This window comes from Rhinoderma darwinii, chromosome 2 (assembly GCF_050947455.1).
Source record: "Rhinoderma darwinii isolate aRhiDar2 chromosome 2, aRhiDar2.hap1, whole genome shotgun sequence".
In the NCBI taxonomy this organism is placed as follows: Eukaryota; Metazoa; Chordata; class Amphibia; order Anura; family Rhinodermatidae; genus Rhinoderma; species Rhinoderma darwinii.
The window spans coordinates 279338042-279362749 of record NC_134688.1 but is presented as its reverse complement, the minus strand read 5'-3'; the positions used below and the strand labels follow the sequence as shown (position 1 = coordinate 279362749).

Sequence of the window (24708 nt, the reverse complement as noted above, 5' to 3'; positions counted from 1 at the left end):
TATAAGGAGCCGTGTACCCGTGTGCCCTTTACATGACCATCAGTATTGCTGAAATCCGACAATCCTTTGAACGCATGAATTTTCTAGGATTAACCGGCGTTTTGCACTTTGGTATGTTCTCCTATCCTCACCCCTCTCTTACCTTGTTAGAAGGGGACTCCCATATGGCAAGGCCAAAATAATCCTCCTCAAGAATGTTCAAGTGACTACATACTTTCTTAAAAAGGTCCTGCCCCTTGGCATGTTTCTACAAGAGAAAACAAAAAAATAAAAATAAACTTGTAAATTTCAAGGAAAATTTTATTGTGTTTGCCCCAAGTATAAAACTGTACACTGAATTCATGCTAAATTGTAGACAATAATTCAGGTGCCCATTCACAGGACACCACCACAGATTTTTTTTTCTTGGGCTACAATTCGCATGGTAACATTGCAGTAAATTAACGTGCTATCCTTTTCTGTCGTTTTTGAAAGGTCAAACCTGTCCTGAATTAATGTATTCAAAAAGGTGGCATCTATTGTAAAATTATTCAAAGAAATGGACAGAAAAATAAAAATATCACACCTCTAGGAGAAGCCCATTCATACCAGCTTCAGATGCCGCAGTTATCATTCCTACTTATTCCCAAGGCCAAAGAAGCTGAAGCTGCTATGAGCTCCAACGAGTGGTTAAGAAGCATCATTCCACCAAAAAGAGGGGTCTTAAAGAGATTTCCCCCAGGATTCAAATTTCTGACACGTCTCCAGAACATAAAAAATATTAAAGGAACAATTACAGTCAATTGAAGAGATTCCTCTTAATAGAGTAAATTCCTTTAGCTATTTGGATAGGTGGAGCTGTAAATGAACAGAAATACACCAATATCCAATTCCATTGCAGATCAAAATGCTACCTTGAAATTTACCTATGGACAAAAACAGAGTCTAAACAGAATTTACCCCATTAAGAGGAATCTCTTCAATTGACTGCAATTGTTCCTTTAATATTTTTTATTAAAAGGCATGCTTTACATGGCCGTGTTCGATTCGTGATATACAGACCGTATGTGGGCCGTATTTCCCGTTCCGAACACAGTTCAGGGAGCCGGGCTCCTAGCATTACAGTGATCTAGGAGTCCCTGCGAGAATACTCTCCCATACTGTAATCATGTTGTCAGTACGGGACGGTAGTACCGTGGGGCGGCAGTGACTCACAGCATCATAGACAGCTATGATGCTAGGAGTTCGGCTCCCTAAACGGTGTTCGGTCCTGGAAATACGGCCGACATATGGACCGAACACAGCCGTGAGAATCAGGCCTAAATTGTGTAATAAGTGCGATGATCTGGTGGTCACAAAACACAGTCGTGGGTTAGTTCATTGGAAAAGCAAGCTGAAATTGGCCTTTCATGGGTGTACTTTAGACTAGTAAGAATTACTGCAGTGTTATTCTAAAAGTATTATAGAGTTCTACACATCATTTAAGGCCTAATGTATCCATTTCATAATACGAGTTGAGACTTTGTATACATGATGGACAACTGTGAAACAGATTACCCTCCACCATTAATTTGTGCTTCAAACGTTAAACCCAACAAAATGTACTTGTTAGAAAGTGTGTGAAGGAAGCATAGTAATGAAGAATGTAACAAGTGGGCACTGCGAAAAAGACAATAAAGTGTAAAAATGAAGCTTTTTCTCATTGTGTTAACGCTCTATATTCCCATAACCTGCATAGCAGTATTCACTTTATAAAGACACACCAAAGTGAAACCAATAAGTACTTACTGAATGTACTTGCTGAGTAACGTTATTTCATAGCAGTCAAGTATCCATGGTGCCTGAAACTTTACATGAATGCCCCATTTTATTTAACTTTTTTTAAATAGTAACACTAAAATTATATATATATGTTGTATGCGCCCCAAGAGAATGCATAAATCTCTGCATGCATCAAGTGAACTTAAAAAAACAAAAACCTGGTGATTTCGGATTTGTGTGCAGTGTATGTCCCATTTTCAATTTATGTTCAAATCTAGAAATGGTTAAATGTCTACGTTTAATAGAAATAAAATTTATGATTCAAACTTCAAAAAAAAAAACAAAAAAACAACAAAATCAAAACAAACACCTTTTACATGAAAGTTGAAAAGCAATTGTGCCTAGATATACATCAATACAAGAATAGTAGATGTATTACTGAATGAACAGACAGGTTTGCCAACAGCGTGGCAACCTCTATGGGATCTGTGAAAGTGCCCCATTTTACCAGTTACTAGCTTTTCAAAAAAAGTTATAAAAAGAGATGTAGGAGTAAAATCTAAGGGGTGTATTTACATGAGCTGCGGTTCTGTGGCACTTCTGTAAATATACCCCAGCAGCTTGATAGGACTTATAGAAGACATACAGTAAGCTTTTATTTTTTTTCTTTCATGGAAAAGCTTTTTAAGATCATCAAATCTCATGTCTTCCTTTCATGCATCCCAATAAAGAAAAACATAGTAGCGCTGGTTGGATTGGGGATAAATATTCAAACCCAAAATGTAGCATCGGCGGCCCAAGCCCCCAATGATGCAAAGAATTCTGAACCTGAAGAGTTGCAGAAAGTAGTAATGGCCAAGTTCCCTTTGACTGAACATAAAGCAGCAATTTTTGCTTGTGTTTTTAAATGTATTGCTGGACAGTCATACATATGCATGACGTTCCTAAACAATGGGTTAAAAAGTTGTTGTTTTTTCCCCATTAACAAAAGCAAAAGCTCAAAGCTACCATAAATGTAGCCTCTTTTCAATTGACCACATTTATCAAACATACCGCTCTTTTTTTATTTATTTTTTTGTTTCTTTTTGAGTAGACACAAAATCAGCATATTCTATGAGAACAAAAAAATCTACACACTCTGTTCCCTAATACAGAAAAGAAGCACCTGCCTTCTCCATCTGCCTGAAGGGTAGCAGCTGGATTGCCAGGGGATATTAGGGACTAAATAGCTTGCTTTTTCATTTAACCTATCTCATTTTCCACCTCTTGGAGACTGAAATTAATTGAGGCCATTGGAATATTGAGTAGTTAAAGACACAAAACACCCACAAGAAACAAAGAAGAAAGAGTAAAAAAAAATCTGATGTGACTAAAAATTACAGTACATCTATATAAAAAAAAATAATAAAAAAAATAAACAGATTAGTAAATGGATGGACAGCTGTTGCATGACTTAAAAGGGATTTGCAGCCTCAACAAGCCAGGACAAAACAAATCATTTGGATATCAGAAATGTTTAGACATGAGATTTATGAGAGCAGGATGCAGCACCTAGCTCTTACATACAGACCGAGAGAACAATCCGATTTCCAAGCGGTAATTTCACTGACGGAAGGAGTTGTAAATGTGAGGGTGTGATGAGCACATCAAGCCATAAGGAAAACAGAGCAGCCTTGGGATTTCCATGACCTTTTGTGCTATCAGCCAAAGTATAACCTCTGAGGGCAATATAGGTTTGTTGGTGCCCATCCTGCTGGAAATAGTTACCGGAGGCATAAAAACATAATAAGAATAAAATCTAAAATCAGGCCGAATTTTTTTTTTCGTTTTAAAACAATATGAGGAGAGAGCAGGTATGATTTTGGTAACACTGGATGCAACACTGCCGATTTCTGTTCCAAATCCGAAATACATAAATATAGAACCTTTGGGACAGGACACACTATTCCACAGAAAATAATTACATGCAAGATATATAAACAATGTATGAAAAAAAAATAAAAAAATAAAAATCTGTTAATCTCAATCTCAAAAATTTGAACAACGATCAGACATTTAAAGAGGCTCTGTCACCAGATTATCAAATCCCTATCTCCTATTGAATATGATCGGCACTGCAATGTAGATAACAGCAACGTTTTTTGTTTTTTTCTGAAAAACGATCATTTTTGCCCAAGTTATGAGCAATTTTATATTTATGCAAATGAGCTTTTCAATGGACAACTGGGCGTGTTTTCTCGTTTACGAACTGGGCGTGTATTGTGTTTTTACCAACTGGGCGTTGTGAATAGAAGTATATGACACTGACGAATCAGCATCATACACTTCTCATCGTTCCCACCCAGCTTCTTTCACTGCAGATATACAGCGTGACGTCACCCACAGGTCCTTCAACATTGTCGTCGGACAAAAAAGATACATCGGCTCCAGGCATCCAAAAGGTTAATATGCTAGTCTCTAGGGAGTTTGCTATGCTTACCTGCACTGTACCCTCTGACGCCTGGAGCTGATGTGTCTTCTCTCTTCCGACGCCAAGGTTGAAGGACCTGTGGGTGACGTCATCATTCCCAGCTAGCTTCTTTCACTGCAGACACACAGCGTGACGTCACCCACAGGTCCTTCAACCTTGGCGTGGGAAGAGAGAAGACACATCAGCTCCAGGCGTCAGAGGGTACAGTGCAGGTAAGCATAGCAAACTCCCTAGAGACGAGCATATTAACCTTTTGGACGCCTGGAGCCGATGTATCTTCTGTGTCCGACGACAATGTTGGTGACGTTACGCTGTATGTCTGCAGTGAAAGAAGCTGGGTGGGAACGATGAGAAGTGTATGATGCGGATTCGTCAGCGTCATACACTTCTATTCACAACGCCCAGTTGGTAAAAACACAATACACGCCCAGTTGGTAAAAAACACAATACACGCCCAGTTGGTAAAAAACACAATACACGCCCAGTTGGTAAAAAACACAATACACGCCCAGTTGGTAAAAAACACAATACACGCCCAGTTGGTAAAACGAGAAAACACGCCCAGTTGGTAAAACGAGAAAACACGCCCAGTTGGTAAAACGAGAAAACACGCCCAGTTGTCCATTGAAAAGATCATTTGCATAAATATAAAATTGCTCATAACTGATCGTTTTTCAAAAAAAAGAACTTTGCTGTTATCTACATTGCAGCGCCGATCATATTCAATAGGAGATAGGGATTTGATAATCTGGTGACAGAGCCTCTTCAAAAAAGGAAAAATATTTTGTAGACCGTAAACATGCCAAAGTTCCAGCAAATAATCAGTATTTAGGGCTTGTACACACAATACGTTAAAGCGTACCTAACTTTTCAGAATAAGCGGTCACGTGTGTGAACATGAGGAATAACACATATTTAGCGGTTTTCCCCTCTGCAGGCTCTCGCTCTAATTCTCCATTTTCCCCGAGCTAGCGGGTGGAGCCTAAATGCAATCATGTCTTCTATGCACTGCACACAGAGAAGAGGAGAATCCTGCTCTCCTATGTGGATCTGTCACATATAAATATGCAAGCAGCAGCATGGAGGAGATTATACAGCAGTAATGAGCAGCGTAGCAGAGAATCCAGCACCTGACAGCAGGGTGAGACAGTAACACTTACGAGTAGACCTCCTCCTGACCCTTGGAATAGTTTTCTATGGGCAGCAGAATCGGTCTCCTCTCTCTGCTCCCTCCTCCACCTCCCCCTCTCCATAGACTTATATAGGCAGCATACCTGTGTCTCTTGCTCTATCTGCTACCTCCTCCTGCTCCCCTCCCCATAGACTTGAATTGGCAGGAAGCGAAAAGACACCCCCCCCCCCACTTCCTGCAGTCCCTTAGAGCCGGATTTTGCTCAACAGCAGATTATAGGAAGGGAGACACCCAGTGGCAGTAACTTCACAGAATTTGCATAAGTAAAACAGCTAAATTCTAACAGTAAGTAAATTACAAAGTTGTTCTATATCAGGTATACTATTAGATTAGCATAAGTTGTTAAAAAATCTAGGGTCCATTTAACCCTGTTTTCAAATGTACGTTAGTAAAAATAAGAACTTAAAGGCTATGTACACTTTTGTATTGCGCCAAAGAACTTAAAAAAAAATAAAATAAAAAGGAAACAACTTTGCAACAGTCTGTTAAAAAATCTCCTACGCAAATCTAGGATGTCCAGTTACATAAAATAAATGCTGCATTTTGTTTGTTTTTTAAATGTCTTAGAGCAATACAAGAAAGATTGGCTATAAACGTGCACATAGCCTTTAACGTGTCCCTCTAATGTTGCTCTTCTGCCAGACGTGACATTGGAGAAACCGCAACTGCACGCTGGGCAGTACAATTGCAGAGGTAACCATAGGAAATCCAGCGTGCACGGGTCTAATTCTAATTATTGGGACTAATTAACGATACTCACTGGGCACGGTACGGTTGCCTTAGCGTGAGGTTGCGGCTCTCCAACGTCCGAAGTCAGATCTAGCGGGAGAGTAACATTGGAGGCACAATTTAACATGTGAAAATTATCAAAATCGGGTACGACCTGCAAATTGCTCTTACCTCCAATTCACATTCATACACTGTATCATCAAGAAGAGAAACTTTGCACCGCATGTTGGCTGATCTCCGGACCACTTTTTGAGGACTCTTTGAGTCTTCAGTTTTTGTGAGCTTTTGTTCGGAGTTGATTTCAATAGTGTTCTCTTCGTCCTCAGGATTTGCTTCTGGGTCTTGATCGTCTTTCCTATCCTCTTGTGCAGGCTAAAAAGTACGCAAAATCAAACTCAATAATATCATACCAGTCAATGTCAATAATACCAATTAGTGGTGGCCAGTCTTTCATTCTAAAATTCTTTATTTTCTTACAAGATGATCATTTTGATAAGTCAAGGGAGGATAAAATATTTTTTGTTCTAGATCTGCATATCCTGCTATATGTGAAGAAGCGGTTTTAATGTGAAAGCAGCAATCTTCTAGGTACTGGTGTCGGATCACACTAGCCTTTTCTCTATATTATTCAGTCCTATTTTAAATAATGCAGAGAATCATTTTAGTTATATCAATGTGCCCTGTGTTGACCCAGTGAATGAACGTCATGTAAACCTGATGTCGCATGACTTGTGTCTAGGGGTCACATGATGCCATATTAAGTCCCATTCAGTTAGCCCATGAATGCATTTCACAGGACTGATCAATGTGTTATACCAGTCTATTGTGCAGAAACGGGTCTACTAGACTACTACACTGTTATAAGAAAAGTATGTCAGCAAAATTGTAAACATTTATTTACAGTATATTAGAAATTTGTATAATTGCCTACTGTATAAATAAATAATAAAAAAAAAAAAAAAAAAAGGGGGGACAACCCATAGCTGTATGTTATAGAAGAAAGCTGATGCTTCTAGAAATAGCCCATGTGGCTTTGGCCTTGTAGAGCATATAAAACATACTAGCTGCTCAAACAATATACAATTACCTGGGTTTCTGCACTGCTCAGAGAATGCAGGTCAAGAGACGGGTCAGTTCTCAATTCAGCTTCTGGAGCTGCAATGGGAGCCTTCAGAAATACTTCATCATCCAACTGCACTCCCAAACCCTCATCCAAATCCTTTTCTGCTTCTCCTTTTTCTGAAGATGACTGAACGTTTTTGTCTTCCTCGGTCACCTGAGATTTCGGCCTTTTAAGAAAGGAGGAGAAAAGCCTTGACAAACCCTTGCCTTCTGAATTCCGGTCTTTACTTTTTCGGGTGCTGGGTGAAGCTGTGGAAGGAGCGCCCTCGTCTTCTACAGCCTCCTGCTTACTCCCAGTGCCGATTTCCTCAGGGACACTTTTGCATGCCCCTTCTTCCTCTTGCTCCTTCCCTTCCTGCTTTTGGTCCTGGGGAGGACTTTCTGCCTCAGCAACTACACTCTTCTCGGTTGTCATTTTTACACTGTAAAAAAAAAAAAGATTAAAAGAAACGCATTAAGAGATAAAGAAAAAAAAAGAAAAAATTCAAGCCCTAGCGGTTTTGTGCTTAAAAAAAAAAAAAAAACAGACCACGAGATAGACATTTCAACTCTGCAATATAAGCACATTCCTTTCCAGATGCAGTATTTTACACAGCCTGGTAGCTCCAGAAGAAAACCCACACTATTGAAGTCTATTAAACACCAAGAAATTATTGGTAATATTTAAAAGGAATATATAAAAAAAAAACAAAAAAAAAAAACAACCTGACGATAATAGCTTTGTGTAAATCGGGTGAACAAATATTAATTAAATGTTAGCGTCGTATATGATTCTTCATTCTGTGGTGGTGTTCAGGTGTAAAAAGTAAACGATTTAACTTATAAAGTAACTATTTTTTTTAGTTGCGGCAGATCGTTGCTACATTTTTCCGTCAGATTTTGTGCAAACCTGCATGTGTTCTATTCACAACAAAATTTGCAGAATTCCCTAAAATCGGTGCGTTTTTTATTCGCTATGTGTGATCAGGGTTTGTGAAAACCCATTCACTTGCATTGTAGTGTATTTTTCTGCACCCAAAATCTTCTACAAAATCAGCAGTGTCTGAACATGTCCTTACTATTGTACCCTATTACGATTAAATAAAGAAATAAAATCATTAGTAAGGCTTCACCCACATATCCGTTAGGGCTCTTTTCGGACGGTCCGTCGGAGCGTTCTGTCAGAATGGAGACCTGACAGAAAAACGGAAACCACAGATTTCCAATCCATCACCATTGATTTCGGTGCCAATTGGTTTACGTTTGTTTCAGTTGTGCAAGGGTTCCATCGTTTTGACGGAATCAATAGCGTAGTCGACTATGGTATTGATTCCGTCAAAACGACAGAACCTTTGCACAATGGAGACCATTCCCACCGGATCAGTCACCATTGAAATCCTATGGTTTCGATTTGTTTCTGTCAGGGCTCCATTCTGACGGAAAGCTCAGACAGAACGTCAGAATAGAGCCCTAATGGATATGTGAACGAAGTCTAAGACATAGGATAGTAGTAGGGGATAGCAGTCAAATGCAGGTACAGATAGTCTGAATCCTATAGCAATTGTCTGAGTGCCCTTCCCTTTCTCAGGACTCGTGCACACCGTGCATCATCAGTTTTGCATCAAGACGTGATACAGCATCCATAGAGGTGCATGGTGTTTTATTTTATTTAACACAGAGCTCCCTGCATAGACAAAGCTCGAACTGCATACAACCTATACATTGAACACATAATAAAACCGTATGTAGTAAGTCCATAAGCTACCCCTAGTGAAGTGAAGTAGTGGTGAACAACTGGCGTGCTAACCTTACAGTCCTTGGCCCTCTTTTTTCTTCATGCTCTGAGGTTTGTCACACACTTGTATACTCTCATGCTCTCTGCAGAATAGAGAAGTGTATGCACGAAAGACATGTTTAATCAGTGGGATCGGCCTACTGGGATCCTCCCAGTTTGTATATGTCGGCCTCCTCTTTCCAGCAATCAGCCACCATTATAGCAGTGGCGTCGCCAGCATCGTGCATTTGATCTTTGGCCCGGTGCCCCGGATCCCCAGGCGACTGCCACATAATGGCGTACCTATAGGGGTGGCAATTGTGACCGGGCCCCGAGGCTCCCCATACCATGTCTATAAACAGTTACTATAGTAACTGGGGCCTATGTAATAAACTATACTGGCCCCTGTTACTATAGTAATAACAATATACTTAGCGTACTCGTTCCGGTTCGCAGCAGAGGTCCTGACTTCTTCCTGTGTCATGACGTCACTACACTGAATGGCGTCAGGACCTCCGCTGCGTCTGGAGTCGAAGAGGAGGTTAAGTATAACGTTACTGTCAGCTGTGGCCCTGTATCTAAGCCTATCATATGAAATAAAAGTTATACATTTTACTCATTTATCACTTCAGTGAATTTACAATTTTTCATATTTGTGGGAGCACAATATATATCGTTTAAATACAGTGAATTATCCTGTATCTAAGCCTACCTGTGACAAAGTCTGCTGAGCCACTGTATCTAATCCAATTATGTGTGATACCGTCTAAGCCTGTCATATGTGACAGTCTGCTAAGACAATGCATCCAATTCTATTCAGTGGTGTAGCTATAGGGGCCTTAGGCCCTGTTTACACTGAGTTTTTTTGCCGCGGTTTTTGTCGGTGACCGCGGCAAAATACGGCCGAAATGGACTCCCATTGATTTCAGTGAGAGGTGGAGGTGTTTGTTTTTTACCGCGAGCATAAAAAGAGGCCTGCGGGAAATAGAAGCAATATGCCATAGCGTTTTCCGCCTCAAAAACCCCATTGAAATCAATGGTTGATGGAAATAAACGCGTGACGCCTGGACATTGAATGTAATGAATGGCCCTCAGGCGGAGTCAATGACCTGATCTGAGGCTCCCAGAACCTGCTAGGTTGACCACCACTAAGCCACTGCTTTGTTATCAACAAATGCTAAGTAACAGTGTTTAGCCTTTGCTAAGGAGCAACAGCCTTAATAATAAAATTCCCTTTGTTCACATTTTTTGTCAGGGTTCTGTTCAGGCGTTCCGTCAGGGGAACCCATGAACGGAACCCTGACAAACAAAGATTTTCGTTTGCATCACAATTGATTTCAATGGTGACGGACTCTGTGAAAATGGTTTCCGTTTGTCTCCGTTGTGAAAGGGCTCTGTCGTTTTGATGGAGTCAATACCGTAGTCGACTACGCTATTCATTCCGTCAAAATGACGGAACCCTTACACAACGGAGACAAACGGAAACCATTTTCACTAAATCCGTCACCCTTGAAATCAATGGTGATGCAAATGGAAAACTATGTTTTCCATTTGTTTCAGTCAGGGTTCCGTTCGCGAGTACTCCCGACGGAAAGCTCTGATGGAATGGCTGAACGTAGCCCCGACGGAGATGTGAACGTAGCCTTATTCTGATCGTAGACAGCATCCCTGACAATTTTGGGATCTGTTTTTGAATCTGCTTCATCTATTTTGTTAACATTTAATTATATTCCAACAATCCCTCCGTTCTATTCAAATAGAAAATAAATTAAGAAGTGGTATGTTAAAAACAAGCAGGGTCTATTCGTCAATAAGTGTGCCTTTCCTCTGTAGGGAAGATCCTTCTCTATGTTTATGCCCACACAAGATAAAAGCAAACACTATTTTTTTATTAAATGATCCGCATTATGCAAATCCTCGATGTCGGATGACATTTTAGTACATAGGGGCACATTCATTAATATCTTGATCTGTCAGCAGGTACATGCAGCACTATCAGAGGACAATAAGCAATGGGTAGAGGGGGTGTTGAACAGAAGCAAAAACAATGCTATATAACGTGAGCCAAAGCCTGTAATACCTCCTACTAAACCCTGGCTTGGACTTTTGTACCAACACTGTTCCTCACTGTAGTAAGGAACCGTGTCGAAAACCCATGGGGCATTTTCTCCCCTGTGCCTCCAGCCACTTCATAGCTTAGGCGGGATTCACACGAACGGGTCCCACCCGAGCCCGAGTGTCGGCCGGTAAAATCGGCCATTTTGCCCGGCCGGTTTGCATAAAGTTTTGCATCCGTTCCGGGCAGATCAGGACAGTGATATCAGCGGCAACTCCTGAAGGGGAATCCCCATGTGTTCGGGGATTCCGCTTCAGGAGTTTCCCCTGATGTCACTGCCCAGATATGGACAGAGACATCAAGCGCTCTGTCCAGGAGCGGAATCCCCGAAAACACGGGGATTCCACTCCTTCAAGGAGCTAAAGTGGGGCTAGCACATAGCAGAGCAGGGAGATACCTCCATGCTCTGCTATAGTGGCGTCGCTACAGTAGAAGCAGCCGCAGCAGCAGCTGCTAGCGGCGCCATGGAAGGTGTCGCCGGGCCAGGGCGCTTTTAAAACAAGCAGGGGAAGGGAGCCAGCGCAGCGCTCCCTCCACCTGCTGTACACCCCGGCCCTGCCACACAGTGTACAGCGTAGCCATTCGTCCGAATGGCATCAACTCCTCCTCCTCACATGCACTCTGCGCTGTGAGGAGGAGGAGGACATAGAGCGCAAGCGACGGAAAACCCGGCCATCACTCGGGACACATTCCGGTGATGGCCGGGTATTACCCGGCCCCATAGACTTCTATGGGGGCCGGGCACCCGGCCGAAAATAGAGCATGTCCTATTTTTTGACGGCCGGTTTTCCCGGCCGTCAAAAAATCGGTTGTGTGAATAGCCTCATTATGAGTCTATTATTCCTAATGCAGCCGGGTGCCGGCCGATTTATGAACGGCCGGCACCCGGCCGGGAAACCCTGTCGTGTGAATGAGGCCTTACTTGTGATATTCTTCATTTGTCTCTAGTACTTTTCTTATTTGTATTAGCTCATGTACTTTTTCCACTGTGCATCTGTATAGGGATTTATGAATTAGACACTAGCACTTTACAACAAATTCTTGGGCTATACCATTTCTTGTAGCACCATTTACATATGTACTATTTAGGTACTTCTTAATAGTATTTATACATTTATCCATGGTGTCTTTCAGAATATCTATTGAATAATAAAATATATATATTTTTTCATTAGTTGAATGCTCATTTGCATTTTTCTTATACTAGTTTTTAATTTAATTTTATGTATTATCTTTTTGGTGTGCAGTAAATGGAGTCTTTATTAGTATGATCCCTCTGATTGCGATGCCCGCATCGGTCTCTTTCATTTGAAGGGATAGATCCACCAAAAAAAATAAAAAATTATAAGCATCAGATCACATCTGTTCTAAAATGGAGCATATTTCAAGCTTATGCTACCCTTTAACTATAAGAATAAGCACTCAAAAAAAAAAAAAAAAAAAAAAGTGATATATATTCGTGCAGATACAGTATTTCAATGGTATGAATGTGCTAAAAATAGCAGCAGACAGAAGCTAGGAAGTTTACTACATTATTTATGTGCATGCAAAATATCCAGGGCGAGCACTGGCATGTCACATCCCCAGCCATGAACACAGCCTGCTGCACTGAGCAGATATTTATACATCATTCTCTCATACACAGACACAAGCATTTAGTGAAGAAAAACCAAATGTAAATAACAGATCTATAACATTAGAAGGAAACGAACAACAAGACCCTACAAAGCCACACAGATAACATGCCAAGAACCCCTGTGCAGATACATATTCCATCATCAGTAAAATTATTTTAATTAATTTTCTTCTTGGGGAAGTGGAAAACAGATCAGTTGGCCTGGAAGTAATATTACATTAAAGAGGCTCTGTAACCACATTATAAGTGCCCTATCTCCTATATACCGCCCACTTGGTCTAAAGTAAAACACGCCCACTTGGGCATTAAGAAACTAATTAGCATAAAGCTAAAAATTGCTCATAAAGTGGTTTAAAATAGATTGTTTTTCTAAATAAAAAGCATTACTGTCACCTACATTACAGCGCCGATCTTCTTATATAGGAGATAGGACACTTATAATGTGGTGACAGAGCCTCTTTAAGGCCTTATTCACACGACAGGGTCCGAGTGCCGGCCGATGAAATCGGCCGTTTTTCCCGGCCCGTTTGCATCCATTCCGATTCCGTTCCGGGCAGTGTTGTCATTTTTAACAGCCAATTTTGACCCATTTTACATCAGTTTTTTTTCCCTGCCAGTTTTAAAAATCTGATTAATTTCATTTGTACATTTTTTGCCACACACTTCCCTCTGTAGATATTGCCACAGCCCTCCTGTAGGTAGTGCCACACAGCCCCCTTTAGGTAGTGCCACACAGCCCCCCCATAGGTAGTTCTACACAGCACCACCCCCCCCCCCCCATAGATGGCACCCCCCCCAACCTACCGGTCTGTAGATAGCGCCACCGTTCCAGGAGAAGACCCTGACTTCAATGTCCATATATGGACACAATGAAGTCAGGGACTTCTGCTGGAGCGGAATCCCCAATCCCCGGCCACAGCGTTGCCGAAGCTCCTACAGGGAGCAAAAAACATACCCTCCTCCTCCCCACAGTGCGAAGTGCATGTGAGAAGGAGAGAGCACGAGCGACGGAAGACACGGCCGTCACTTGGAGCACATTCAAGTGATGGACGTGTATTACCCGGCCCCATAGACTTCTATGGGAGCCGGGCGGCCGGCCGAAAATAGGGCATGTCCAATTTTTTGACGGCCGGGTTTACCGGGCCGCCAAAAAAAAAACGGTCGTGTAAATAGCCCCATTAGGGGTCTATTGTTCCTACTGCGGCCGTGTGACAGACGTTTTTTGGACGGCTGTCACACGGCCGGGAAACCCTGTCGTGTGCATAAGGGCTTAAGTTGTTACATTTAGGCCCCATGCGATTACGGACCAATTAATTTCTATTGCCCAAGTAACACCCCTCCGGTATATTTACGGGAAGGTGTCCGGGCCATAGAAAGGCTCAGTAAAAACAGGACATGTCCTATTTTTTTTATTTTACAGACTGTGCTCCCATATTTTAGAATAGAAGCACGGCCTGCAAATGCAGGTGACTGTACGTGGCCGTGGTCGGGATTATGGGCACGGCCGTGTGCAGGGGGCCTCCGTAATGAACACATTCGGTTGAGCAAAATTATTAACTCTTTCAGGACCAGCCCCATTTTTTTTCAAATCTGACATGTCATTTTATGTGGTAATAACTCTGGAATGCTTTTGCCTATCCAAGCGATTCTGAGATTGTTATCTCGTGACATATTGTACTTTTAGTGGAAAAATTTGGTCAATAAATACACTGTTTATTTGTGAAAAATATCAAAAATTTGCAAAAATTATGATTTTTCTAATTTTAAATGCATCTGCATAAAACAGATTGTAATACCACACAAAATAGTTACCATTTCACATATTCCATATGTCTACATTATATTTTTCAAGAACCAGTTCAGAAGTTGCTTTGAGGTCCTTATGTACTAGATAGACCCCATAAATCACAGGTCTTTTCCAATATTTATTGGGAGTTTGTCTGTGAAAATCTACTTTTTTTCCAGAAAAAAAAAAAATATTTTTTTAAATTTTTACAACGAATAAAGAAAAAAGAAAAAAGCAGCCCAAAACTTGTAAAGCTATTTCTCCCGATTAAGGCAATACCCCATATGTGTTAATAAACTACTGTTTGGACCTATGGCAGAGCTCATGTGGGAAGGAGCGCCATTTGGATTTTGGAGCGCAGATTTTGCTGGATTGGTTTTCGGTGTCATGTCGCGTTTGCAACGCCCTGGAGGGACCAAAACAGTGGAAACCCCCAAAAGTGATCCCATTTTGGAAACTACACCCCTCAAGGAATTTTTATAGGGGTATGGTTAGAATTTAGACCCCACAGTTTTTTTGCTAAATTTTGTGGAATTAGACCGTAAAAATTAAAATCTACTTTTTCTGAAAAAAGATAGAAATGTTTAATTTTTACAATGAATAAAGGGGAAAAAGAACCACAAAATTTGTAAAGCAATTTCTCCTGATTACGGCAATATGCCATATGTGGTAAACTGCTGTTTGTGTCATGTCGCATTTGCAAAGCCCCTGAGGTACCAAAACAGTGGAAACACAAAACTGACCACATTTGGGAAACTACACCCCTTAGGCTGGGTTCACACGACCTATTTTCAGACGTAAACGAGGCGTATTATGCCTCGTTTTACGTCTGAAAATAGGGCTACAATACGTCGGCAAACATCTGCCCATTCATTTGAATGGGTTTGCCGACGTACTGTGCAGACGACCTGTTATTTACGCGTCGTCGTTTGACAGCTGTCAAACGACGACGCGTAAAAATACAGCCTCGTCAAAAGAAGTGCAGGACACTTCTTTGGACGTTTTTGGAGCCGTTTTCTCATAGACTCCAATGAAAACAGCTCCAAAAACGGACGTAAAAAACGCTGCGAAAACGGCGCGAAAAACGCTGCGAAAAATGCGAGTTGGTCAAAAAACGTCTGAAAAGCAGGGTCTGTTTTCCCTTGAAAACAGCTCCGGATTTTCAGACGTTTTTGGTCACTACGTGTGCACATACCCTTAAGGAATCTATCTAGGGGTATAGTGAGCATTTAGACCCCACAGGTCTTTTGCAGAATTTATTAGAATTAGGCCATGAAAAATCAAAATTTTTGTCCACTAAAATGTTGCATTTTCTCATTTTCACAAAAGGATAAAGGAGAAAAAGCCGCTCAACATCTGTAAAGCAATTTCTCCCAAATATGGCAATACCCCACGTGGTCATAAATGCTTTTTCATTAGAGTTATTAACGCTTTCAGGACGGATCCATTTTTTGCTTTTTCATTTTAGTTTTTCCCTCTGCGCTTTCCAAGAGCCATAACTTTATTTCTTCGTCAGTAGATTGGTGTGAGGGCTTATTTTTTGCGGGAGTTTCTAGTGACACCATTTAATGTACTAGGAAACTGAAAATAAAATTCCTTGCAGGGTGAAATTGGAAAAAGCTGTGATTCCTTCACCGTGCGGTAAAAACGACAACTTACATTTTTCTTGGAGACTTAATACAATTACGGTGATACCAAATTTACACCGTTTTTTTTTCATATATTTACTACTTTTACAAAGGAAGAACTATTTGTTAAAAAAATAAACAAACACATTTTGTTTCACCACATTCCGAGAGCCGTAACCTATTTTTGGGCCGATTGAGTGGTGTGAGGGCTTATTTTTTGCGGGATGAGCTGTAGTTTTTATTGGTACATACAACTTTTTGATATAAAAAAAAACGCAATAAAAAGTTAAGACCAAAAAACTGATTTCGGCGGTTTAAATTCTTTATTTTTTTACGGCGTTCACCATGCGAGTTAAATAATGGTATATTGTAATAGTTCGGCATATTACGGATGCAGCGATACCGATTTTGTTTATTTTGTACATTACTTTAGAGGAAAAATGGGAAAGGGGTTGTTTTTTTTGTACTTTGAATATATGTTATATATTTTTAGCACTAATAACGTAACTTTTTTTTTTTTACACATTTTATTAGTCCCCCCTAGGGGACTTGAACCAGCGATCTAACGTATTGCAGTGTATTGTACCAGCGATCTAACGTATTGAAGTAGAATGTCATTCTTACAGGCTCCTGTAAGGCTGGGTTCACACGAGCATGTTACGTCCGTAATGGACGGACGTATTTCGGCCGCAAGTCCCGGACCGAACACACCGCAGGGAGCTGGGCTCCTAGCATCATAGTTCTGTACGATGCTAGGAGTCCCTGCCTCTCCGTGGAACTACTGTCCCTTACTGAAAACATGATTACAGTACGGGACAGTTGTCCTGCAGCGAGGCAGGGACTCCTAGCGTCGTACATAACTATGATGCTAGTAGCCTGGCTCCCTGCAGTGTGTTCAGTCCGGGACTTGCGGCCGAAATACGTTCCGTCCTTTACGGATGTAACATGCTCGTGTGAACCCAGCCTAAGGGTATGTTCACACAACCTATTTTCGGCCATTTTTCGGGCCGTAAAACGGGCGAAAAATCGGAAGCAGAACGCCTCCAAACATCTGCCCATTGATTTCAATGGGAAAACGGCGTTCTGTTCCGACAGAGCGTTTTTCGCTGCATTTTTTTACGTGTAAACAAAACGGCCTAGAAAAAGAAGAAGTGCAGAACACTTCTTGGGTCGTTTTTTGAAGCAGTTTTCCATAGATTATTGAAAAAAGCACCAAAAACGGCCGCGAAAAACGCAGCGAAAATCACGAGTGGCACAAAAATCGTCTGAAAATCAGGAGCTGTTTCCTCTTGAAAACAGCTCTGTATTTTGAGAAGTATTTTGATTCTGCGTGTGAACATACCCCAACAGCGCGATAGCTGTTCCTGCCCGTTAGTCCCGGGTGTCAGCTGTAATACACAGCTGACACCTGAAGCATATGGAGCAAGCTCAGCGCATGAGCCCGCTCCATATATATCCCCCCCACCACGAAATTATATTAAGTCAAGATGTGCAAAGGCGTTAATGCGCAGCGGATGGTGCAAAGTGAAAATTAAAATGTTCCACTGATATGCCATTTTAATGCACAATATGTTGTCTTCAGTGGCACAAACTGGGCACAAGTACCTCATACAACGTTGAGCGGGTTCTCCAGACAATAAAATGTCATATATGTGGACGTAAGCTGGCGTTTGGGCATGCTGTAGGGCTCAGAAGGGAGGGAGCGCCATTTGGCTTTTGGAGCTCAGATTTTGCGTGGTAATAGTTCTGTTTGGGGTTCCACTGGTATTTCAGTTTATAATGTGGGGGCATATGTAAGCTGGGCAGAGTACATCCGGGCATAATAAGAGGGTATAATAATGCAGTAAATAAATAAATTCAAAGATATGTGGCCATTGTCGAACTGATAAATGTTGCCCAATCTTATCCGCTTATGGAACACTCTGCACAATTTCTGTCGCCATATTCTGAGCGCCAGAACTTTTTAATTTTTTTCTCTACAGGAGCTGTGTGAGGGCTTATTTGTTGCGTTACAATCTGTAGTTTTCATTGGTACAATTTTAGATCTTTTTGATCCCTTTTTATTCTATTTATTTGGCAAGCAAGGGGACAAAAAACAAAAATCTGAATGTTTTTTGTCCTTTTTTTTTCACTTTCAGTGTTCACTGTGCGCTAGAAGTTACATTTTACTTTATTCTGCGGGTCGATACGATTACGACAATACCATATGTATATAGTTTTTTTTATGTTTTGTGGCATTTGTGCAATAAAATCATTTTTCTATCAAATAATTTTCTCTGTGTCACCATATTCTGAGAGCCACAACTTTTTTTTATTTTTCAGTCAATAGTTGTGCAAGTACTTGTTTTTTGCAGAACGGGTTGTAGTTTTTATTGGCACTATTTTGGGGTACATGCGACTTTTTGATCACTTTTTATTCTATATTTTGGGAGGGGTGGTGACAAAACAAAAAAGATAATTGTGATTCTGGCATTATTTTTTTTGCGGTGTTGACCGTGCAGGAAAAATATTAAACTATTATAGTTTTGGTCGTCATGAACGCTGTGATACCAAATATGTGTACTTTAACGGTTTCATTTTTTTCCTATAATAAAAGACATTATAGGAAAAAAAGAATTTTTTTTTTTTTTTGTAACTAATAACTTATTTTTACACTTTCATAAAACATTTTTATTACCTTTTTTTTTTTTACTTGAAGACCTGCAGCACTAATAGCTGCTATAATACATTACACTACCTAGGTAGTGTAATGTATTATAAACAGTCAGTGTGACACTCAGCGTCACACTGACAGGAAGCCTATGAGGACCAGCCTCTGGCTGGTCCACATAGGCTTCCGAGCATGGCAGACCCAGAGGTTGTTGTATGGCCTCCAGGTTTTGACATGACAACAGATGGCAGAACCCGAAATCAGGTCCCGATCAGGTCTCCGGGACAAGAAGCAGGTGTTAACAGCGTGATCCGGGTGTCAGCGCTACTCTGACACCCCTGATCACGCTTTTAACACCCACCGTGATTTCACGTCGGCGCTGCACAAAGCCCAGCGAGCGCCGACGTGAATTTACAGTGGGCGGTCAGGAAGCGGTTATTGCGGAACTGTTATTAAAAATCACTTTGATTCCCCCTTAAATGCAGCAATCGTGTCCACAGCATTTAGAATCAGGGTGTGGCCCCCTCCGTCGTGCCATTGGCCCCCCCGTGATGCAATCGCGGGGGGGGGTCATCATGACAGCCTGTGGGCCTAATGAAGGACTCCAGGTCTGCCATCTTCCTACTCCTTTAAAGCCCTGCCTCTGGTAGGGCTTCAAACGAGACTGTCAGTATAGAGATATACTGCAATACATTAGTGCAATGCATTACAGGCAGCTCTAGTGGAGCCCACTGGTGCATTTGGGCATACATGTACCTTACACAGTGAGTAAAACGTAGTTCAGACTACCGGTCTCTTTCTAATGCGGACCGTGATTAGGGCAGCATAAACCGGAGGACAGGTTCCCTTTAAAACTGTGTTTTACCAAATATATAGTTTATGTGTAAACCTGTGTAACATAACTTTACAAACAGTTCGTGGCACGTAGCTCCATTAAGGTGAGACGTTGCATTGGATACAGTGGATGTTTGGTGAATAAATTCCTTGAGTTCTGCTTCTCTGCTCTTTATTTGCATGTTACAGGACAATATTCTGATAACTGTTATGTAACCGTAATCTCTCCAGCACCTGTGTGACCATCACATGGCCGGGACTGATTTTATCCTGTAAGTAAATTATGAAGGTTCCTCGTTTAATGACAGCAAAAAATAAAAAAATGTAAAACCGTACCATGACGTACAGTGTCGTCATGGTGCGTCAAGGGGTTAAAGTTTGGAGAAGGTTCATGGGCTGAGCCTGCTCCATACGCTGCAGCTAACACTTCACACTAACTGTAAGGATAAGAGGACTCCGATCCTGGCCGTTTAACCACTTAGATGCCGCGGTTAATAGCAACCACAGAATCTAAGCCGTTAGAAAATGGGGAGCGGCCCCCTCTGACGTAGCGATTGTGGTTTGCTGACGGTTGTTACCGCAACCTTGGGTCCTAATTAAGGCACCCAGATCTGCTAAGGGCTTAATAGGAGCTGGTAAAGTTGACAATATACTGCCACACATAGGTATTGTATCAGCGATCTAACAATCGCTGGCAAGTTAAAAAAAAAAAAAAAAAACAACACCTTTTCCATATTTTCCCTCTAAAGTAATGTTAAAAATAAGAGTAAAAAAAAGAAATATAACTGGTATCGCCACGTCCGGTGAACATCCAAAAAATTGTACCAATATAAAAACTACAGCTCACACCGCATAAAATAAGTCCTCACACCGCTCAAAGCGACAAAAAAAACAAAGCGTTATGGGTCTAAAATTTGGTATTGCCGTAATAGTATTGACCCACAGAATAAAGTTAAGTTGTCATTTTTATCGCACAGTAAAAGCTGTAATAACAAAACCCAAAAAAAACTAAGGAGCTGCATCCCCCCCTATATATTGTATTGTACTCTAAATTATGCCAATAGAACCTACAACTCTTCCTGCAAAAAATAAGCCTTTACACTGCTCCATTGATGGAAAAATATAATAGTTATGGCTCTTTGAAGGTGGGGAGGGGGAAAAAAAATAAAAAAAAAAAATGGCTTAGACTTCTATCAAAAAAAGTTTCAACAGGTGGGTGTGCCGTTACTATACCTTTATACTACACAGCTTCCTCCTTGCCAAATGTATATAGAATATACTTTGCAAGTAGCTGATTTTCAACATCCATAAAGAGCTTATTAAAAAGGTTTTCCCAGAACAGCAAGTGATAGCATATTGCAATGATAGGACATCACTTACTAATTGGTGAGGGTACAACTGCTGGTTCCACCACCTATTCCTAGATAAAAGTGGATGCAGCACTAGAACAGCACCCCAACCCCTGTTGACTTTTCTCTCTGCACAAGGCGTGGGATTCAGCCAGTTCTCCAGAGCTGGTTGAGAGTATAGTGCATGAGTGTGAATAAGGCGGCTGGATTCACACGAGAATGTTACTTCCGTAATGGACGGAATGTATTTCGGCCGCAAGTCCCGGACCGAACACACTGCAGGGAGCCGGGCTCCTAGCATCATAGTTATGTACGACGCTAGGAGTCCCTGCCTCTCCGTGGAACTACTGAAAACATGATTACAGTACGGGACAGTTGTCCTGCAGAGAGGCAGGGACTCCTAGCGTTGTACATAACTATGATTCTAGGAGCCCGGCTCCCTGCAGTGTGTTCGGTTCGGGACTTCCGGCCGAAATACGTTCTGTCCATTACGGACGTAATGTGCTCATGTGAACCCAGCCTAATGGTTTTTCTAAAATTACTTGAATTAGCAATTCTGCTTCCTAATACAGCACGTACTGCCTTTAGTAAATGCTGCCGGTGGCTCATAAATCTGCAGTAGAATAGTGAAAGTCTTGCTCGACTCCATGGCTCCCGTATCCAGAAGGGCCGCCAGCGCTGCAGGATCACATTACATTCTACAGCGCTGGCAGCCGTTCTGGGCACGGGAGCCAAAGAGACGAGCAGTATGCTCGCTCTCCTACGGCAGAGTTATGAGTCGCCGGAAGCACAGACTATAGATAGTCCATGCTCTATTTAAAAGTAGAATTGCAAATAAAAACCATGTGTACACTACTGCTCTATAATAATTTTTCTATATAATGTTAGTATAACTGGCAGTACTCTTTAAAATAGAAGAATGAGTTCATTGTCCTACATTAGAGGTCATCCGCTAAAACAGCCTATTAGCAGCGGACGTCCAACTTATCAGCCCCTTGTCTGCCTGGTCATGCATGTGTCTACCCCGCTCCTGTGTCCACAGTCACTACAGTTCCTGGAAGCTGATCTCCCAGCTGCTGAACTCTACTAAAAAAAAAAAAAAAAAAAAAAAAAAGTTAAAATATAATATAGCTCACGCTCCGTGACCTAATAGTAGGTCATGGGAATAACCGCCCTTCGAGCCCCCCTCCCAGCACTTTTATGAGCTGACAACTGCGGTCTAGTACAGCAGTTGCCGCAGCTCCTTCCCCAGGGACCAATCGGATTCTCCCCACGATTAACCCCTAAGAAGCTGCGTTCAATAGCGATCGTGGCTTAAGGGTTAAAGCACCATTGACATCCCGCAACATTATCGCATGCGCTGATGGTTGCTATGGCAACCGGAGGCCTAACAATGGTCTCCGGCTATGCCATTTACGGTAGCCTACTGGGTCCTTACAAAGTCAGGACCCACTATACTTGCTGTCAGCGAGTATCTGACAGCTCTAATACACTGCACTATTAGAATCAGGGCTTCCTGCATCCAAGTCCCCTAGTGGGACAAAACAAAACAAAGTTTTCAAAAAAAAAAATTTAAAAACTTTCAACGTAATAAAAGTAAAAATCCCCCTTTTCCCTTAGCAGTCCTTTATTTTTAAAAATATAAACAAGATAAATAAGCTATACATAATTGTTATCGCAGCGTCCGTAACGACCTGAACTACAAAAAGTATTTCATTATTTATCCCGCACGGTGAACGCTGTAAAAGAAAATAATAATAAACCATACCACAATCTTTTGGTAACTCCACCTTCCAAAAAATTGAATCAAAAAAAAAAAAAGTACCCAAAAATGGTACAGATCAAAACTACCATGGACCCAAATTTTCAAAGTTTTGTTGATCAAGACACTTGTCACTTTTGCCTTGTGACATGGTGCTCCAATCATGCTGAAAAAAGAATTTAGTCACCAAATTGCTCCTGGATCGTTGGGAGAAGTTGCTCTTGGAGGCTGTTTAGATACCATTTTTTATTCATAAAAGTGTTTTGGGCAAAATTGTGAGTGAGCCCACTCCATTGGATGAAAAGCAACCCCACACATTAATTTTCTCAGGATGCTTTACTGTTGGCATGACACAGGACTCCTGGTAGGACTCACCTTTTCTTCTCCGGACAATCATTCTTCCAGCTGTCCCAAACAGTCTGAATGGGGCTTCATCAGAGAAAAGAACTTTACCCCAGTCCTCTGCAATTCAATCCCTGTACTTCCTGCAACATGTCAGGCTGTCCTTGATGTTTTGCTCGGAGAGAAGTGGCTTCTTTGCTGCCTTTCTGAACACCAGGCCAGCCTCCAAAAGCCTTCGCCTCTCTGTGTGTGCAGATGCACTGATACCTGCCTGCTGCTATTCCTGAGCAAGCTCTGCACTGGTGTTGAACCGATCCCGTTTAGGAGATGTCCTGGCACTTGCTGGACTTTCTTGGCTGCCCTGAAGCCTCTTTTCACAGCAATTAAACGTTCTTGATGATCCGACAAATGGTTAATTCAGGGGCAATCTTACAAGTAGCAATGTCCTTGACTGTAAAGCCCTTTTGATGCAAAGTAATGATGGCTGCACGTGTTTCCTTGGAGGTAACCATGGTTAACAGAAGAAGACAATGATTTCGAGCACTATCCCCCTTTTAAAGCTACCATTCTGCTTTTATAATTCAATCAGCATGACAGAGTGATATCAGCTGCTAGTCCTCATTAACACTTCCTCCTGAACTAATCAGAAGATCACTGAAATGATGTCAACAGGTCATTTTGTGGCAAGGCTGAACTGCAGTGGAAATGGGGTTTTTGTGATTAAGAGAACTTTCATGGTAAGGAATGACCCTTTGCCTGAATAAATACCCATGGGGATTTTTGTACTTCAATATAGGATTTATAAAAAGGCTTAAAAAAAAATCCACTACCAATGTATTGATATAGAATTGCCTCGTGCTTGCGCACGTTACATCGACACAGGTTATTCAGGCTGACTTGTGTAAATCCTAACAGCAGGAAACATAGAAAAAATACAAAAACAAATCATAAGTATTTTTAAATTATTTATTTTTTATTTTTGTTTTAGAAGGTTTTTAAATAAATATCTATTATTTCCTGTCAATTCCAATATTTATCTATATTTGATCCTTGGTATAGAGAGAGACCCGTTTGATTTCGGTGCCTTACCCTGAGATATCTCTTCCTCTATGATAGTCTATGACAGCCTGTTCTCAAGAGCTCAATGGCCAAAATCTAAAAAGGTGCACCTAATAAAGCTGTGTCCATTGATAGCAAGTCCCCAGCTATACCATTACACCCTCTGTCGGTCAATAATAAATCAGCCCAACACGTTTCTTCACTATTGTGTTTCCTCTTCGGGGGACACTTCTACCACGAGCTCAGAGGGATAGCCATGGGCAGTCCCTGTGCACCAAGTTACACTAATCTTTATCTGGGCTGGTGGGCTCTCGACTGCGCTATGGATTCCGTCGAAAAAACGGAAACCTGCCGGAATGGTGACAAACAGAAACCATTAGCAATGTTTCCGTCACCATTGATATCAATGGTGATGCAAACGGAAGCTGTGGTTTCCGTTTGACTTTCCGTTAAGGGGTTCAACGACGGAAACCTCCGACGGAACCCCTCAACGGAAAGTCAACGCTTATAAGAAAAGGCCCAAACGGACAATAAAAAAAA

The 24708-nt window shown here is 41.4% G+C and overlaps 1 protein-coding gene across 12 annotated transcripts in view; it reads right to left on the bottom strand.

Annotated features, from left to right (window-relative positions):
• The window catches only part of LOC142742998 (protein 4.1-like), a 161229-nt gene that overhangs the window by 103305 nt on the left and 33216 nt on the right, over positions 1–24708 (bottom strand). For 10 of the 12 annotated variants that reach the window (XM_075853314.1, XM_075853313.1, XM_075853311.1 and 7 more), the window contains exons 2-4: positions 7219–7675; positions 6303–6503; positions 143–247 (exon numbers count right to left, since the gene is read on the bottom strand). In XM_075853314.1, the coding sequence (XP_075709429.1) occupies positions 143–247; positions 6303–6503; positions 7219–7668 (756 nt within the window). In that variant the 5' untranslated portion in view covers positions 7669–7675. Of the gene's footprint in view, positions 1–142; positions 248–6302; positions 6504–7218; positions 7676–13562; positions 13584–24708 lie in introns of those variants that run through there. The other 2 variants (XM_075853315.1, XM_075853323.1) reach the window with 2 other exon arrangements.